General features: G+C 42.9%; 1 protein-coding gene across 1 annotated transcript; it reads right to left on the bottom strand.

Moving 5' to 3' along the window:
* Positions 1-308: 308 nt before the first annotated feature.
* On the bottom strand, positions 309-18,795 carry IL15RA (interleukin 15 receptor subunit alpha). The gene is made up of 8 exons (XM_082308570.1): positions 18,706-18,795; positions 7,485-7,670; positions 7,144-7,266; positions 6,615-6,851; positions 5,070-5,111; positions 3,458-3,505; positions 2,474-2,537; positions 309-1,296 (listed from the first exon to the last, which is right to left on the bottom strand). Exons 1-7 carry the CDS (start codon positions 18,764-18,766, stop codon positions 2,494-2,496), a joined length of 741 nt encoding a protein of 246 aa, XP_082164696.1. The 5' UTR covers positions 18,767-18,795; the 3' UTR covers positions 309-1,296; positions 2,474-2,493.
* Between the last annotated feature and the right edge of the window lie 408 nt (positions 18,796-19,203).

The raw sequence follows: 19,203 nt of genomic DNA, 5'->3' as shown, positions 1-19,203 counted from the left end.
ACAAACCAGTAAAACAATGACACATATGCTCTATCACAAAATAGAAAACTACACTAAGACCTCATGCCTCCTGAATTATAAGGAAGGGATTCATCCCATTTTGCTTTTATCATACGCCATGTAAGCATCTATAGCTAATCTGGTCAATCTGGGCAATGTTTAGAGTCAATGCAGAGAAACAGGTGCCTTTAGACCATGAGTCCTTTGGCCTGTATATATATATATTTATATATCTCTGTGTGTGTATATATGTGACATAAATACATAAATATGCACATACACACACATATCTATAGGCAATAGGGTGAGATGAACTGCTCTCTGAAGGGACTCGTTCCTCCCCGTTGGCTGCCTCAAACATAGATGCTTGCATTTTGTCAGATGAACCCCATCCTATAAGGCTGAGCATGGCTAAAAAGAGGCAGAAGACTATTCAAACTTCACAAATTCCCAATAATGTAAGTACATGTCAAGTATTGCATATGCTTGAGTCTGTCCTCAAATGCCTTTGCGCTAGGTTCTTTGGTGCTCTGCATCTACGAAAGGAGCTGTCAAATTAATCAACTGCCACAATCTGCAGCATCCTTTTCTGAGCTGGAGGAATAATGTAGTAACTGTTGTGGAAGAGGCTAGTCCAAAATAATTGGGAAGGGGGGGTGATGACGAATGCATGTGTATACTGAACCATGAGGGAGTCCTGTAAGATCTTCAGCTTATGTGCAGAGGGCAAATGGGTTTAATTTCCTTTTCCAAGAGGAACAGTGTGAGGAGGAGAAAAGTGTGACCGTGTTTGACCCATCTGGGTAGGGAAGGGACGGGGGACATCAGGTGTCCAGCATCTCTCTTTGTGGAGAAGGTGGTGTGTGGGCTGTAATGACGGTGCCATCATCTAACATGCTTGGGCGAGTGGTCCATATGTACGCCTGGTCGCTTGGGAGAGGCTGCAGTTATATTAGCAATACATCTGCTATATGGTAGGAGGAGAAGTGTTTCTGGGAAGCAGTTTCAGGCAGGGCTCTTTCCCCATCTGTCAATGGTGGGGTGCACTCCCTCCACATGTACTCGTAGGTGGAAAGTCACTCTGTCCCCATAAGAATTAAGCCATAATATTTTCTGCCTCTTTCACATGTTAGATTTGAGTGTCCAGGCTTCCTCCTTGTTTGCCACTGCTGGTCTTGGATTTGCTCGTACAATCTGGTTTCTTCTGTGGCAAGGCATCGATTTCATGAGTTTGGATCTGAATGCCACAATTCCCTGAGAAGTCTTCTCTACAGCAGGAAAAAGACTTTACTACAGCTGGGAAGAGACAGGTTTTCTATGGCTTCTTCTATATTTACTATGAGAAACCACACAGTACTTTTTGCAGAAGACACTACTTAGGATCTCAGTTACTATTTCATAGAATCATAGAATGCTTTGGGATGGAAGGGACCTTTAAAGGTCATCTAGTCCAACCCCCCTGCAATGGGCAGGGACATCTTCAACTAGATGAGGTTGCTAAGAACCCCATCTAGCTTGTCCTTGAATGTTTCCAAGGGTTTTCATCTGGTATCAGCTATTTCATCACTTGTTCCACCACAGGGCCAGTGAAATGTAGATTATTCTTGCCAATTTTTCACCTATCATATTTGCAGAAATTCCACAATGGCCTGGGCAATCTGCACCACGGTTGACCGTCTTCACTAAAACATGTTTCAAAGCTTTGTCTACACTTTCTATGGCTTTATCCTATCGTGAACTGGCAAAAAAGTACTGCTGATGTGCTTTCACAAGGTCCTCCTCCTTTTCAAGAAAAATCCCCATTCAACAGAGAACCAGAGCCTATCAGTAATTAGTAAGGAACATGAAGACAAAAGGGGATGAGGATTAGCAAAGCAAGAGCAGAAAAGGAGAACTCTCACGTGTCAAACAGGGACATCTTAGATTAACTAGGCTGGGGAGCCTGTGAACAGGAACAGCCTTTGTGCATCTCAATGTAGGAATAGAAACAGCAAGGAGGCCAGACTAAAATAAGTCTAAAGTTGTCATGACATGACTGAGAAATCAGGGGGATGAAGGAAAAAGAATTACGTGGTCGTGGTGGCAGATGCTCTACCAGACGTCCCGCAGGTTAGCCAGAGAGAAAAAGACTGATTGCGTAATCTATCTGAAACCAACATATTTGCGTAATTAACCTTAATTTCCCCATGGCATTAATTTTCCACCCATTATTTGAACTGCCATTCTTGGTTCTGCAATGGTGAGGACAAAGAGTGCTTTTTGATTTCAAAAGCTCCGATTCCTCCTTTTCTTGTGCCAGTATTTAATAGCTGAAGCAGACAACCCAAAATCCAGGGCCATTTATTTAATACCAAAGAAGGTACTGAGGAATCTAAGCAATGCAATAGTGAGATGGCTGATCCGGATGGTAGCTCTTCCACTGCTAGGGATTTTTTTTTTAGATTTCACATTTTCCTGGTTCCGTCCCACTTACCGTATTCTCTGCTTGGTGAGTCACACAAAGACAGCAGGAATGATAAGCAGAACAAAAAAAATAGCTGTTAAAACAGAAAATCATCACAGTTAGCACCTGGTTTTATCTGTAATTATTGCAATTACTCCAACTGGGAGAAACGTGCAAGACCTGGGATAGGGGCTTATCTTGCCCCTATGCCCAGAGGCAATAGTTTTTCCATATTGCCCCTCTGCTTTGCTCCCTGGGGCAAACAAGACCCAGCAAGAGAGGACCTGGGCAACTAGAGAGCAACCACGGCCAAATAACCAGGGACTATCAATGCTGTGGTCTCTGGCATAGTTTGCAATACTCCTCCTTCCCTTCCTTTATCTCACTCCATTATTCCTCCTTATTATAATGTGTGCTACAGTTGTCAGCAGACTCCAGCTGGAATCAAGAGCCCTTGTACGAAGTCTTGAGCATATGCACAGCAAAAGACAATTTCTATTTTAGCAGCTAATTGCTGAATGGAAGATGGGGAAGGGGGAGAAGAAAATCTCTTCAGATTGATCTAAATCCATCAGTTTAGCTGTGAGAAAATATTTTATTTGCCCATCCTTTTTTTACTCCTTTGAAAATGTGAAGGAAACACATCATTTAAATATTTACATTTTTCCTGTTTTTTCCATTTGAAGTTATTCACTGAATTCACAGAAAGTCCCGGAGAAAGAATCTGAAAATTGCTTCATTTAAAAGCTAGACTTTCAGTTGATCTATTTTCTTTTACAACTCTTATGAGTCTTTGAAAACCTCTCTATAAAAAGCTTAAGTGCTTAACCAGTCTTTATTTACACTTTTTTTATTGACTTCTCACCCAATACATAGACATAGATGTGTCTTGCGGTATACTCATTAGCTCTTATAACAGAGATGGATCTCTTCGGTAGAACAGCAAATTGAAAGGCACAGTAACTGCTCTGGGGGATGGGGTGAAGTCTGAGTCCAATTAACAAAATGGCATACCTGTCACTGGCAGTATCACAGATGAGGAAAAGGATGGATGAGTCGAACCTACAAAGAGAGAGAAATTCTTGATTTTTGTATCAATTTGCTTTTCTGGCGATGAGCATCAAAGCAGTGATGAGGGTAGAGTCAGGATAGGTCTGACAGCTCTCCCTCTGCACAGCAAACTTAATAATTGCTGTGTTTGTTTCTTGGCCATCAATAGATATTTCCAGCCTGGGTATCAACATATGTGCCGATCTGGTATCTGGTAACAGTGGGCATGAAGTGAACTGTATCTTCCAGTTCTGGCTAAGGTCTTTATTTCATATGAGATTGGGAAGGATGACTTTCAAGATGCCAAGCTAGGATTTGGAAACAGGGCTTCAAATAGGACCTCTTTTTCCCCAGAAATGGAACCCAAAACTTCCCTGGTGCAAGAAATTAATTGAATTTCTTCCTTATCCTGAAAAGGAAGCTCTGAACTTGAGCCACTATGAGATATAGGCCCATTTTTAACAAGAGGTCCTGTAAGAGTGGTGTCTTGATAAATCTCTTTGTGCTGAATGCTGGGGCGAGAACTGAGAAAGGGGAAGATATTCCTTATCCAGCCCCGTTAAAGACATCATAACAAAGTGTTGTGGTTTAACCCGAGCCAGCAACTAAGCACCACACAGCCGCTTGCTCACCCTTCCCACCCCGGTGGGATGGGGGTGAGAATCGGAACGGCAAAAGTAAGAAAACTCGTGGGTTGAGATAAGAACAGTTTAATGATTGAAATACAATAAAATAAAGTAGTAGTAGTAGTAGTAGTAGTAGTAGTAGTAGTAATAATAATAATAATAATAATAATAAATTGTAGTGAAAAGGAAAATAACAACAAAGAGAGGAACAAAACCCAGGAAAAACAAGTCATGCAACCACTCACCGCCCACCGACCGATGCCCCACCCATTCCTGAGCAGCAATCACTGTCCCCCCCAGCCTCCCCCCCAGTTTATATACTGGGCATGGTGTCATATGGTATGGAATATCCCTTTGGCCAGTTTGGATCAGCTGTCCTGGCTGTGCTCCCTCCCAGCTTCTTGTGCACCTGGCAGAGCATGGGAAGCTGAAAAGTCCTTGACTAGTGTAAGCACTACTTAGCAACAACTAAAACATCGGTGTGTTATCAACATTATTCTCATCTAAATCCAAAACACAGCACTATAACAGCTACTAGGAAGAAAATTAACTCTATCCCAGCTGAAACCAGGACACAAAGAGAAAGGCAACACTTCTTTGGGGTAATAAATATTTGGTGCACTAGTTACAAAGACCTGACCTTGCTCAGGTTTGAGTGTACTTTTGCAGGAAACTGGAATTATTGTTCTGTTGAATTAAAGGCCAAGATGGCCTATTTCATCATCCAGTCTCATGTTTTTCATAATGCGAATTTTAAAATTTCAAATATTTGTAATCTCTGACTATTCAATAGGTTGTATCATCTTCTAGGATTGGTATGTTGATGGGTTATTTCCATCATAGCAAGAAGTTCCTTCATCCTGATAGTACCTACTGAAATGATCAATGGAAAAAAAATGACTGTCTTGGAGGAGGAGGAAAGACCAAACAACAAATTGTGACTGCTGTACCTGGAACGCTTAGAACTGGGCACCACAGGGAAACAGACGGATCTATGAAGAAGGGGAGAAAGGCCTGGGTTAATGCTGAAATAGTGTGTCCAGTAAGTAAGGTGATTCATTCTTACAGTCAGAGCAGCAACAAGAGGCAGCGATGGCGAAGTGTCACCTGAGAGGTCACTCTGCAGGCAAAAGGGCCTGCCCAAACCATCCCGGTCTACCACATGGCCTGGTATGGGTCACAAGGGCTGGCATTCATCTCACCTACCATTACCCAGATGTGGCTTCTGAGATAGTCATCTGGGCTCTGCTATAGTCACTGGGGAGAAACAAGCCTTTAAAGGGTGCAGTGCACCTCACACTAAAATAGACTTGTGAAATAGGGCAGCTAACACAGCACCATGAACACCTATTCCCCTCTGTCAGTTATAAAGGCAGTCCAGCTCAGATGTGGGCATCTAAGAAGTAGACATCTACAGTTCTGCAAGATGAATTTCCCCTTAAAGGCCCAATTACTGGTGAAAACCAGTTTTTTTTCACTGTTGGTAGGAAAAGTCCTCTTGTGTTGACCTTGCATTGGCTCCCATCTCTGTAAAATTCAGCCCTCAGCACTCCCCTAGCTCAGAGGAGGTTGAGAAGGTAATGAAAGCCTGAGGACTGTGGAGGATGTGAACATCTGGGTTCTTCCACCTACAATAGCTCTGCCTGCCACCCAGAGAGGACCCAAGACCCTCAGTGCTATCACAGATGCTTGGGAAAGGGGCTCTGTTTTCTCTCTGCATACTGAACTCATTCATTATAGAGTTAGGAGAGATGCCACCAGAAAAGGTAAGTAATTTGGGTGGGGTAGAGGCCATGAAGGTCTTTTTTTTTTTGGCATTAACACATCTAAAGGCATAAAAGCAAGAAACAGAGGTTTGCAGCCTCACTTGAGAGCCCTGCTGGCTCTCTGAGCAGTGAAACTCAAGCTGCCAGACCGCAGCAGTACATGTCCTGCTGAATCTGGGTCCCTAAGGACTATAGTGCAATACGGGTGGCCTTTTGGCCATCTCTTTATTCAAAACAGCATCTTGGCTGTTAAATTAAGAACCAAGCCACATCATTCACTTTTAGCTATGGACTAGCTAAACTCTGGATCCTAAAACCCTGAGCAATCATGAGGGATGCTTTGATATACCTTTTGGAGTACCTTATTGTGAAGTGACAACAGATGACCCATAGCTGCCAGGAGGAAGGAGAAAAGAGAAAGGCTTATTCTACTGTTTTCTTCCCAGTATATGACAATGTGGCTCTATTTGCTCACAAATTCCTGCAATTTTGCAGTTAGTATGAAAGGACACCCAAGACAAAGTAGGATGCAACTATGTCCTCTCCAGTGATGTCATCTCCATCAGTCAGAGATGACATCTCCCTCAGTGTCAGAGCCCTGAGGTGCCTGATCTCTCCATCGCAAACCCCAAGCACGTTGTTCCCTAGGATTGATGTGCTGAGCTGGGGGGTCTGGACCCTGCATGAACAGGTCATGACACCGATATGATGCCAAAGCAACCATCTTACCTGGCTCAATAGTCTGTGGTGGCCACTTCCTGCTGTAGCTGCTGTCATTGGTGCATCTCATGTCAAGGGGGGTCCAGATGATTTTGCCATTCACCTTCTCACACCTGCGGGTGCCAGAGGTGGGGTGTCGCTTATCGTAACCGCTCTGGCATTTGAAATGTAATACTTGTCCCACGTAATACTGTTTGTTCAGGTTTAAAAAGGCATGTGGAATAGTCTTGGGAGGACCACAAAAATCTGTGGGATCACAGTTAAAGCAGACAGATTTTAACTACTGCTTTTGTTCTTGAAACAACATGATTTGTATTCTTACAAAATATAGACAAGCAGGATATACCAAGCCTTCCTAATTCTTTGTTAGGATATAAATTACTCATTTGCTTACACCACATCACTTGTTCAGCCAAGACATTATAGCAATTGTTTCTTTCTGTCTGTCAAAACAATTAAAAATGACTCCTCATTCTTACACTGCTTCCATGGAAATCAGTGGGAGAAGTGTTACAGTAATGAATGGGCTCTTACTTACTTTTCTGGTCAAACTCTGAAAGGTTTTCTTGCTTCTGGGGTGCAGGACTCTGTGTTTTTCTTTCTGGCTTCTGTGGAAAACCTAACTCTATTGTGGGAGCCGTTGACAACAAAATTCTCTTATCTGTGGAAGAAGTTATACTTGCTGAATTACAGCAGGACGAATAGCAGAGCAAAGCCAGAGCATCCAAACTTTTAGAGGCAGGATAGAATTGTTGCAAGTTCTAATTTGCAAAGATAAGTGCAACAGATCATTTGTTAAAGCAATGCCCAGGTGTGTCTTATACTAACTCATTGGAAAAACACCTCTACAAGTGGAGAGAAAGGATAATAATCACTTACCGATGCATTCAAATTCCTTGTAGACCCAAGAAGCAACCTGCTGTATAATCTGACACCGAATTCCACCGTACTGGCCACTTCTTCTTTCATAGCCACTGTCACATTCATAATACAGTTTGGTCCCCAGTGGATACGTTTCAGCAGTAACATCAGCAAATTCAGTCCTTGGAAGAGCTGGGCATTCTTCTGCAAACAGAAAGCCTGAGAATCAGGACAGCCTGTGCAAGTACCTTATTCACCAAGAACTTCCCCCATCTTTCTGTCTTATCAATACCAGATCATGCCCAGAGCTCAGTGAAGTAAGCCTAATTCTGCTCCCAGCCACAGGGCTAAAATCACAGCAGAGGGATGAAAGTGGATGTCACAAAGGAAACCTGAGGGTAGCAAAGCTTTGTTTCTTTGATTATCTCTAAGCCAAGGAGAGGCTCTGAGTGTCTGGCAAAACTATTAGTTATTTTAAGTGAATATTTTTTATTTTAATTTTACAACAATCCTGCCTTCCAAAGCCTTCTTCACATTGGAGTTAGTTGTTGCCGTTGTTTTTATAAGTATAGATTTGTTCAGGATGCAGAAAAATTCCTTGGGAGTGTCTCCACCAAGTGATGTGAAGCCTGTATTTGTCTACACTTTTTTAGTTAGGAGGGGCTGATTTGTCTCCCTTGTGTTTCTTCTAGAGGAGAAAGGATGCTGGAGCAAGGAGGTTCTGCAGCAGCTGGGAGTGGTGGTGGGAGGCATCAGGCCCATCTGCCTGCTCCTGCCCTTGCTGCCTGAAGCAGGTGGTTGAGCCTTTTCTTTCTGCACCCAGCAGATGAGCAACATAAAACGCTACCAACATTTTCTTAAGGAAGCTGTACACGATCATATCATAGAACTGCTGCCTGCACCCATGAAGCATAATAAGCAAAAGTCATTAAAAGTTGCAATCATCTATAAGCAAACATTGGAAAGGGGAGTAGACTCAGTTGTGTTTGAGCACACCAAAGAGCAACTTACTGTGAAATAAGTTTGCAAACCTAAATATAACTTGTCCCAAAACAAGGACGTGAAGTGCTGTGTCATCAGCAATTCACATCTAAATATACTTCTCAATCATTTGAAATGAATTAAGTTAGATCATTTCAGTGCACTTGAAAAGCTCACTGAAGCTGAGCTGGAGAGCGAGAAGTTGATAAAGGCACTACTTAATGATTATTTAAGGCCTAAAGGCTGAGAAATTCAAACACAAAACAGGCTCGTTGGATCGGGGCTGGCATCGGGATCTCCGGGTGCATGATCTGTGGCCCTTTATGCTTATGCAGAATAGTAACAGCAATTATGAGTAAAATTTCTTAGCCATCATGTCTTCACATTTTCTGCAGTCATAATCATAGAATCATAGAATCATAGAATGGTTTGTGATGGAAGGGACCTTAAACATCATCTAGTTGCACCCGCCCTGCAATGGGCAGGGACACCTTCCACTAGATCAGGTTGGTCAGAGCCCTGTCCAACCTGGCCTTGAACACTTCCAGGGATGGGGCATCTACCACCTCTCTGGGCAACCTGTTCCAGTGCCTCACCACCCTCATTGTAAAAAATTTCTTCCTCATGTCTAGTCTAAATCTACCCTCTTTTAGTTTAAAACCATGACCCCTTGTCCTATTGTAACAGGCCCTGCTAAAAAATGTGTCCCCATCTTTCTTATAAGCCCCCTTTAAGTACTGAAAGGCTGCAATAAGGTCCCCTCTGAGCCTTCTCTTCTCCAGGCTGAACAACCCCGACTCTCTCAGCCTGTCCTCATAGGAGAGGTGCTCCAACCCTCTGATCATCTTCGTGGCCCTCCTCTGGACTCACTCCAACAGGTCCATGTCCTTCTTATGTTGGGGGCCCCAGAGCTGAACGCAGTGCTCCAAGTGGGGTCTCACAAGAACGGAGTAGAGGGGGATAATCACCTCCCTCAACCTGCTGGCCATGCTTCTTTTGATGCAGCCCAGGATACGCACATTGCTGGGTCATGTTGAGCTTCTCCTCAAACAACACCCCCAAGTCCTTCTCGTCAGGGCTGCTCTCAATTCATTTTCCGCCCAGCCTGTGTTTGTGCTTGGGATTGCCCTTACCCATGTGGAGGACAAATACTGAGGGTGCACTCAATCCCACTGTCCATGTTGCCGACAAAGATGTTAAACACTGCTGGTCCCAATATTGACCCCTGAGGAATGCCACTTGTCACTGGTCTCCACTTGGACATCAAGCTGTTGACTGCAACTCTCTGAGTGCAACTATCCAGCCAATTGCTTATCCACCGAGTGGTCCATCCACCAAATCCATGTCTCTCCAATTTAGAGACAAGGATGTCATGTGGGACAGTGTCAAATGCTTTGCATAATGAATGCAGCCTTAGCAACCAGCAAGAATGACTGGCTTGAATCCCTGATAGTTGTTCATCATTTGGCGTCTGCCCTTGACTCTCAAAGTGCCTTCTTCTTGAAACAAAGCCATGCCTTGGCAACAGTAACCCAATCAGCAACTCCCAGACCCAGTCTTGCAATGCCTTTTTCTTTCAGAGCCACCCATCATTTTCTCACTTGGATATTTTCTGCCCTTTTTACTTTTCATTATCTTGCTGCTTAGTAAAAGTCACAAAGTTTGAGGACGGCAACAATGAAAAGTGTTATGAACGGCTTAACAGCTAAGCTGTGCAAGGGCTATTTTAATCCCCTTGTATCTTTGTGTTATCAAAGGATTCGCCTTGTAAACTACATCAGACTGTGGCTTCGAGAGAAGCGACTGTACCCGAAATAGTTAACCACATGGTTTACCACAGACTGTCAGGGTGATTAAAATTAAAGAGTTATCAGATTAGCAGCAAGTTGAGATCACGTACTCTCACTTTCCCTGAAAGCTAAAAGCATGTTTCCCTCAAGACTTCAAAAGCCTCTTTGAAGCAGACTGCAGATCTGAATCTCAGCACAAGGCACTCAAACCTACAACTCTTTAGTCTCTTCTTAAGAAAACCCACAGTATTTAGCCTACTCATCATAAAGGGCAACCGTTGTTTTAATCAATGATCGAATGGACTTAGGGATCTTCTGAATGTGCACCCATCAGACAAGGGTTGTGCAGAAATGGTGCACACAGGTGACAGCAAGCAATACCCATCAAGTTGGCGCTCTTGGATCAACTCATCCACATTGCAGCTGGATCTCATGCAACACTCCTAGGATCCAGTGTTTTCATTTCATCCACATCACTCAAATTCTTGTCTTCTCACATCTAAACCACTGCAGTATCTACTTCTTTGGCCTTTACAACTATATTCCTGTCTCTGATCCAGAAAGCATTTGGAGAGATTAATTTCCTAGGTCTTATTGTGACCGTACATTTGCTTCCCTCTATTGACTTCTAACTGCTTCACACTTCACAGCGAATATTTTGCTCCCATTTTCAAGACCCTTCTCCTTATCAGCCATCATAACCTTTCAAAACATGGGCTTCTCTTCCCATGCTAGACCTCCTCACCAAGGTGTTTGATATCAAAGTCACTATCTTTGGGCTTTATTGTTGTACCAGTCCTCACACTGGGAGGAGCCGTGCATGAATACGGACATTTCAAGATACCCGTTGCCATTATTCCTCTTCATTGTCTTTAAGAATCTTATATATCTTCAGAGGTGCTTTTCTTTAAGTGGTCTTTTACCCATCTTTCAAGAACAGGTAGGCACCCAACATGCTGATCAGTATTACTTCTGTACTTTCTTGCCTTACATTGGGATCCTAAACTTCCTCTGTTTGTCAGCTATTTGTACCATATCTAACAAGTCCTAGCTATCAGCCAGGACTCCAGGCATTGTGGCAGTAGATATGATAATAACTCGCGATAATGACCAGACCCTCAGGGAAGTCTGTCTGAGAATGGAAGCTATAGTTTGGCCATCAAACCCAGAAGAGCTCCCAGAACTTTGACATTTAACAGCATCACAGGTTCAGGCTAATTGCTGTATTCGAAATCCCATCAGGGAAGAATAAGTATCCCGCAAACCTACAGAGGCCACAGGTGCTGGCATACACATGTGCAAGGGTCTTTCATGGCACTGGACCTCTCAGGATAGTGTGGGAAGACTGTGCAGAGAGGAAGCAGACCTGGGGAGGTCTGGATCATACTGCCTACACAGAATGACCTCTGGAGGGAATCATCCCTAGAACTTCATTCAGTCTTTGTGCCCGAGGAAACTGCGTGGTTTGCCCCTAAAAAATCAACATCCTTGCCATGCGGGTGATAAAAGAGCCAAGGGATGAGAAGAAGCCAGCAAACTAGGGAATGGCACTGTAGATTTACTCCTTGACTAATTTCTGACTTTTTACATTTTTAGGGGAGATTCACTTTGCTTTTTTTGCTGTTCTGCACCTGGTTGGGAATTAGTCTGTCAATTCATTTGAGTTGGTGTGATAGGAAAATATAAATCTTACAAAAGGCCAGCACACATGGGCGTAACCTGCCTCGTAGGCTCTGGTGTCCCAGTTTTGCACAGCCCAGCTTTCCTCTGGATTCTGCATCCCTCCACAGCTACTCCAGGGCTACACTCATGCTAGTATCGGTTTAAAGACTCCCCGCACATCACCTTCAAATCTCCTCTTAGGGTTTTGTTTGCCTCCTCATTTTCCCTCCCCACATCCTCCAATTCTCCATCCCTGTGAGAAGGTGCTGGGTGTCCCTATTTCCTTCCCTTTCAGTCCTGATGTCCTCTGTACTCCCTTTCTTTCATTCACAAGTTTCATCAGCCCTCACATACCAGTCTCATTTCCTACACCCCAAAAGTGCCCTGTGACTCCATTTTTTGCACTTAGAAGTACTAACATGATGTATTGAAATGCACCAAACAGAAAGGTTGGTGTAATTACATTTATGGGATTTAGCGCTGCTGTCAGTTGTAGAATTGCTAGACTCCATAGCTCTCCTAAGGCAGCTGGGAATCCACATTTCTCTCCATATTAGTAGATTTTTGGTGCCTACAGCATTTCTGGAAATTTTGGGACTGGTTTCAGATATTATCATATAATGGATGGAGACATGCCCTTGGAATTAGGAGGAGACTAGTGAATTCAGATGATTGATAGACATCTATGAAACATAAAAATTAAGAAGTAGTTATTGCATCTTCTGCTGTGCTCCCCAAATTAAATTTGATAAGTTTTCTGAGACCTGCAAGCCACTCCTTGTCATCACCCACAAGATAGGTGGGATTCCTGCTATTCCTGCTTAAGTAACAGTGCCTGATGCCATTTGAGGTGTCTTAGGGCATCTGGGACCTCCATATAAGCTGTCAGATATCACACAGGAGTTACTGGAGGCTGGTGCCAGCCAGAATACCCTGCCATGCCATCTTCTGCAAATTCATTGCCACATGCTAAAATAAAGCTTAACTGCCTTTGGTTACCCTCATCATCCACCACCATTATTTAGGCTTAGTGGAAAGAAACCCACTAGCTAAATCACCATCAGTTCTTTCGGTGCTTGGGTTTCTTCCCTGAGGTTTCCCATTCAAATACGTTACTGACCCAACACAAAACTGCTCATAGTAGACATCTTGGCAGTATTAGGATTTACGAAGCTCTGCTGCCTATTTCTCTTCCATGTCTGAGTTGGTAGAACAGTGTTAGACAAGGCATCAGCACACACCTTTTGTCCAGAAGAAGTAAATGGGGAAAATTTATAACAGGTATTTTTAGTATTAGATAAACCCAGACAGCGAGTCATGCCATGATAACCTAAATTCAGAATTTCCTCTGTCATGTGGCTGCGTGTCACCAGCACTGACATTATTCTGATGTCAAGTTAAAACAGCAAGGTGCAAAAATAGGACAATTTTCCCCTAAATACAAAGGCAGTAAGATGAGATTGGTAGGAAACTGGATGTTCTGAAGATCTGGGTAGAAGCAGTGGAAGAAACCAGGCACTTCACACACCTGCCCAGTTCAGAGATGAAGAGAGCCTCTCCCCAGAGATACCAAGAAATCAAACCGCGCCAAAATGAAGATGTTTCCCCAGATGTGCCTGAAAAGCTAATTCAGCCCTGGGGGTTCATATGCTGTCTGAAACTATGTGCTCTCTAAATAGAGTATATGTGTCTTGAAGATGAAACTGATACGGGTGAAAAGAAGGAATTGATACCGGCAACTGGACTGAAATGGTAATGAACTTTTTCTGACTTCAAAACTTATTCCCACAGGGTCTGTTAACAAGCTAGCTACAGCTCTGCCTGCTTCTTTCCACTCTGATTAATGTCATTTATTGTCTATGTGGATTTGTAAGCTGGCAATAGATCCCAGCTGTGGGGCTGGGGTGCAGACCTGAAGTTTATGGTAATTTGCCTGTGAGATTTTGATTAGCTATACTGTAGGTTACACGGAGATTATTTTACAAAGTCATCTGAGTAGTAATGAGTCTGCAATTTAAGTGACAGAAATACAATGCAAATGAAATCACCAGGCGCAAGATTTAATGCAAACAGCAATGGAGGAGAGATCAGCATTATGGGGCAGGAGATGGCTTTTAATATTCTTAGCAGTGGAGAAGAGGCATGTCCTATTCTACGGACTAGGTAGTTCAATGCCTGCTGAGTTTGCTGTACTAGAAGATGTCTCTGTTGGAAAGACAGCATAAAATAAACTGGAATATGAACCGGCAGGAACTGTCCATTAACTCTTTGTAGGACTGTAGAAAATTAGGTTTGGGAGAGATGCACTTCTCTTATCTCTTGGCTTAATCATGCCAACCAGATGTTTGCCATTGACCTAGGTAGTGGAATCTAATGCAAAAAAAAATTTCCATATACACCAAGGCTAGAGTTGGTTTGACAGTGGACTAAGCTTTCTCATGCTAAGCATAATTTAGCCTCAGGAACCTGCCACCTTAGCTCCTTCTGTAAGAAGTGGAGCTGGGCAGACCTCTCTAGAGGACAGCAGACACCTAAAAAGGTCTCCAAAGCAATGCTTAAAGGTGTTGCTCTCTTTTTATCAGATACAGTGGTGGAAGAACATTCTTACATGCTCACATGGATAATTAGTGTGGTTTAGCTAATGCACTGATACCATTTTAAAGCTCACTTTGCTGTGAGTTCCCAGAAAAGCAGTCTGCAGATGTTGTTGTGTCTTCTGCTGACCCAGATGTTTCTTGACTGAGTATCTGTCTCCCCTCTTCCTAAACACAATTATCCCCCTTCATCACCAACTCACTCCTGTTTTAACGCATGGACTGAGTGCCACCCCGCTGACAAAAAGCAGACATTTCAATTCCCTGTGTAGTCACTAGAAAGACGCTTACAGGACATGACTCATTGCACCCTTATCTGCAATCTGCTGGATGAACTGTCCCTTGAAAGTGCTACTTTCTCTCCCCTGGCTATGAAGGGTGTCCACATGTGCAGCTCGATGGAGATGATGGTGCAGACGGCTGAAGCTAAGCGAGATGAATTTCATGCTTGCCCTGGCAGGAGGCTGGGCTGGGGACTTGGACTGCGAATGTGGAATTGGAAGAGGGAGCATTAGGAATGAGGGAGAGTGTTTCCTAAGGCAGGGAGAGGGAGGAAAACTAGCCCAAGCACAGTGCACTGCGTAGAAAATGTACGAAGTAGAGAATAGGGAACATTGTTTTTCTTATTCTGTTCTTCTGAGTGTTTATAACCTTCTTGGTTCTGTGGTAAAGCCACAGAGCTCAAACTCTTTAAAGGCAACCACTGCACATGTTATGGTAGCAGAACACAATGTCTGGTTTTGAGAATATTTTATGTGAAAACCTTGTTTTGGTGTGCGGCGTTGGGGTTTTGAATAGGTTTGGCTACATTTTTGCTTAAATTTGTGACTTTGGTAACACCAGCCTCTTTGGTATTTTCATCTAAAGGGAAAAAGACATTACTGAGAAAGAAAACTGGCTTTTTAAACAGCAGCAAGAATTCAGGTCCTTTTCTTTGGCTGGAACTTTCTCATCCTTGCCTTTTGTTGGCTTGGAAGGGCCGTAGAGAATATCCTCCCTGAAAATAATTAAACTGGATGACAAGCATGTGTCCCAGTCTTGGGTAACAATGAAAAAAGGTCTGGTGGGACTCTTTTGATTTCAAATGTGGCTTTAGGGCTCATCTCATTTGACTTGTGGCCTTAGCATGGAAGTGGTCATTCATTGAGTTTTTCACTGGAGCTCTCAAGAGTGGGATGGAAATTATTTGTTAGTGTGGATGATTTTTCTGACCTTGTAATGCATGAAACATTTTTCCAAATAAAGAGGGCCATATATTCTTTATTTGGGGGCTCGCATTTTACAAATGGAGAACATAAAGGAAAAGCAGCAGATGACAGAGTGCTGCTACCATGGCAGGGCTGAGGAACAGGGATTCAAGTGAAGAAAGTCATGGAAAGACTTTGGAAATCTGAGTTTTGGAGGAGATGGAGCAAAGAGTCAGTAAGCCAGGTTGTTCCAAGATTGAAGACCAGGGTCAGGAGATGGAAACCATGGGTAGAAAACATCCAAAAGCTGGGCTTTGAAGACACAATTAATGCAACAGGAAAAACAGGAGAGATAAAGCTGGACATCGAGGAAGAAAGCAGGGAGACCCAAACTGCAACACTCTGAAGGCAACAGTGAGCACAGTCACAGGTAATGGCTTTCTAGCGGTAGCTAAAGAGTGGATTTTTTCATTGTGATAAAAGGGAAGGACATAACATCTCATCTCTGATGAGGTGGGAAGAAGATTTCTCCATCTGAAGGCAGAAGCAGATACTGCAGGATCTCTGTCTGTAACATCTGCTTTTCCTCAGCAGATCACAATTTTTTAACAATTAATTTAGCAATTTTTTTTAATTGTAGCTGTATGTTGGGCACTTTGCTGCTGGGGGCCACTGTAGCTGGAAAGTTTATAAAGGTATTTGCTCTCTGGTTGACCTTACAAGAAACACTTGTACGTGTTTGACAACTTTAATTTATTCTGCATTGCATTTCAAATCCATGGGAGCGAGCACTAATATGCAAGTATAATGGGAAAGAAATTCCTCTCATTTAAATGACTGAGATCTGGTACCCATCTTGTGTGAATGAAATTCAGTTGAAGGAAATTCTTTCTTTTGTGAGTTTTAATCCTTTCCAGGTTTAACTTGCAAATCTATTCAGTGTATTCCTGTAAGATGAATAGCAAGATTGAAAGGTCGCAGGAGCACAGACCAGCTTTTATCTTGTATTTGACCCTCACTAGCATACTTCAAGCTTCATCCATGCCTGCAGCTTCTAGGTACTGCTGCCGTGCAGAGTAAATGAGATAAATGTGATGCTCTTCACAAGAAAATCACCATTTCTCTTATCCTCTTTAGCACTAAGGTGTAGTTTAATTTTTACTAAATGAATGATCATCTGGTGCCTTAGTTTCCCCTGATATATATCAGAGGATGTTGCTCTCTCAAAGCACTTTGAGATCGGTGAAACTGTTCTGTAAAACAAAGGGCTTTTATTTTCTTTTTCCCCTAATGATATTTATTCCTGATTGATAGTGCATTTTTCCAGAAACACTCTTGCAAACAACATCTATGGCAGGCTCTGTTTACAAAACTGCACTTGCAGTGCTGGTACGAGTTGAAAAGACTAAGGCAAAATAATAAGAATAGCACTGCACGTGTTGAGACATAGTTGATTTTTGACCAGTTTGACCTAGCCTCTTTCCCTTTTCTTTGCTTATGTCTGTTCCCAGGTCTCCTTGTTGATCCTCCTAAGGAATTAAAAACAATAGGTCTTACAGCCACAATACTTCAGGCATCTCTACAATAAAAACCCCTAAATTGGTAAAAGGTGGTGTTTCTACCTTAGTGTATTGTTTGCAGGGAGAAATTAAATATATACATATAAATATTATGTTTAAACATTTGGAGAGACATTGAAAATAAATACAGGAAGCTGAGGAAAGAAGAGCTTAGTGGTACAGCGAAGAATGCAATGCTATGCATTTAGTCATCCATCAGAGAATTAAATCACATCAAATTGCATAAAATGCAACTGCTCTAACAGCCCTCTATTTTTTCCAAAAAACAGAAAGATTTCTGATAAACGAGACTTGCCAGCAAGAAATCTCACAACGTGTCCCGGGCACAGTAATACAGAAAGCGTGATATAGGGGGCCTGACTCATCCCCAAACCAATCCTATTTACATATCTCTGGCTGAACTTCTTGCAGCGCTGCTCTTGCACGCAGCACTTAAATGCTTGCCGTGGGCAGTGGCGCTTCGTTTGGCAATGAAAATGCCCCATGAAGGAAAAGGTACAGCATTTACTGGTAAAATACTTTAACGAGAATAAAATCACCTGGGGGTTAAATATTTGTGAAGGTACTTCCTGCATTAGTGAGTCAGGCTATAAGCAATACGTTCTTCCCTTGAGATGCCCTGTGCCTAGTAAAATTCGCAGCCCTGCTAGAGATGATCCATTGGCAGTTACAGTACCATTGCATCTGAGAACCTGCCTTAGGCTGTATCTGCTCATACCTCTCAGCCTGGACATCAGCTGCAGATACAGAAGGAAATATCACATTTATGGAGCGCTGAGAATGTAAGATTTTTTTTTTCCCTCTGAGCAAAGCAGTTTAAATTCAAATACGCTAATCTGTCACCAGACCATTTCTCAATGCACACACTTGTCACAATAAATAAGCCAAATATAAGCAGTATCACAATTGATAAATGTGTAAAATTATGCTGAATGAATTAGCTGCCTCCGTTCACAGTTTATGGGCACTACTGGTTGGGAGGCGTGGCTGAAAGAATACTTGGTATCTACAGTATCCATAGTAAACTTGGATGGCACCTTTTAACTATTGCTATTGCCTTGCTGTCAATTTTACCTACAGAGGTACTGACATTTCAGTGTCTATTTTTATATTTCCTAAAATTACATGCAAAATGGAAAAAAAACAAATTCAAAGAGCTACCTGAGGTGCACAAGGCTGCTTTGATCTGCCCACTGTGCCAGTGATGGGTTGGAGGATACATACATTACTCAGACAAAAAATATCCCGTAGTGCTCTGGATTGTCTGCAGTTGGTTTGTGGGCACAAAACCCATTTCTCTCATTTCCTTAGAATAATAAATTCCTTAAGCTCTTAACATCTTTTCTTACCTGAAAGGAGTCAGGATGTTGCAAACATCCTCCAGCAGCCACCACAAAAAAGCAAATCATATTTTCCCTCCCCAAAAGGCAGAAATAGTCTTTTACCTGACTTGGTCCCCTTGATGGATCCAAACAAGAGCCACATCAAAAGGCACTTGAGCTCCATGGGACTTGTTCAAATCTTTTCTCCGCAACACTGAGGATGGTGAAGTTTCTCAGAAGCGATGGACTGGTACCGACCAAGCCGATGAGCCATCTACCACCTGGTTAGACCGGTGGGGAGCATCACCCTCTGTGCACGGCAAGGACTTTGCTCTTTGGTCAGCAAATCATCGTTTCGCTGCCTGGCTCCGCAAGAGAGAATAAAGGCTGCTCTCTGTTCAGGTATTAGTAGCTTTTATCCAGGAAATCAAACTTAATGCTCAGTGTGGCGGAGCGTGCCGTCGTGTGTAGGAAGTGGTTTGACACATCAGAGCTCTTGACTCCAGAGCTGTTCCACTACAGCTGAGGTCTAGATTTTAGGGGGCTAGATTTTAACAGGTTTGTGCAGCCACTTGACCCCAAATCTGTGGCTGGACAGGCATTTGAGAGGGACCATCTCTG

This window comes from Platalea leucorodia, assembly GCF_965183815.1.
Source record: "Platalea leucorodia genome assembly, chromosome: 4".
NCBI classification, from domain to species: Eukaryota; Metazoa; Chordata; class Aves; order Pelecaniformes; family Threskiornithidae; genus Platalea; species Platalea leucorodia.
The sequence above is the reverse complement of the archived record's forward strand: the minus strand, read 5'-3'. Positions and strand labels throughout refer to the sequence as shown.

What these genes read in the sequence shown, in the direction of transcription:
- IL15RA (XM_082308570.1), bottom strand. Translation starts at nt 18,766, where the DNA reads ATGGAGCTCAAGTGCCTTTTGATGTGGCTCTTGTTTGGATCCATCAAG. An exon ending in CCCAGTTCTAAGCGTTCCAG is followed by an intron (nt 3,506 to 5,069) that starts GTACAGCAGTCA and finishes CTCTCTTTGTAG; the next exon opens with GTTCGACTCATCCATCCTTT. An exon ending in TGTGATACTGCCAGTGACAG is followed by an intron (nt 2,538 to 3,457) that starts GTATGCCATTTT and finishes CTGTTTTAACAG; the next exon opens with CTATTTTTTTTGTTCTGCTT.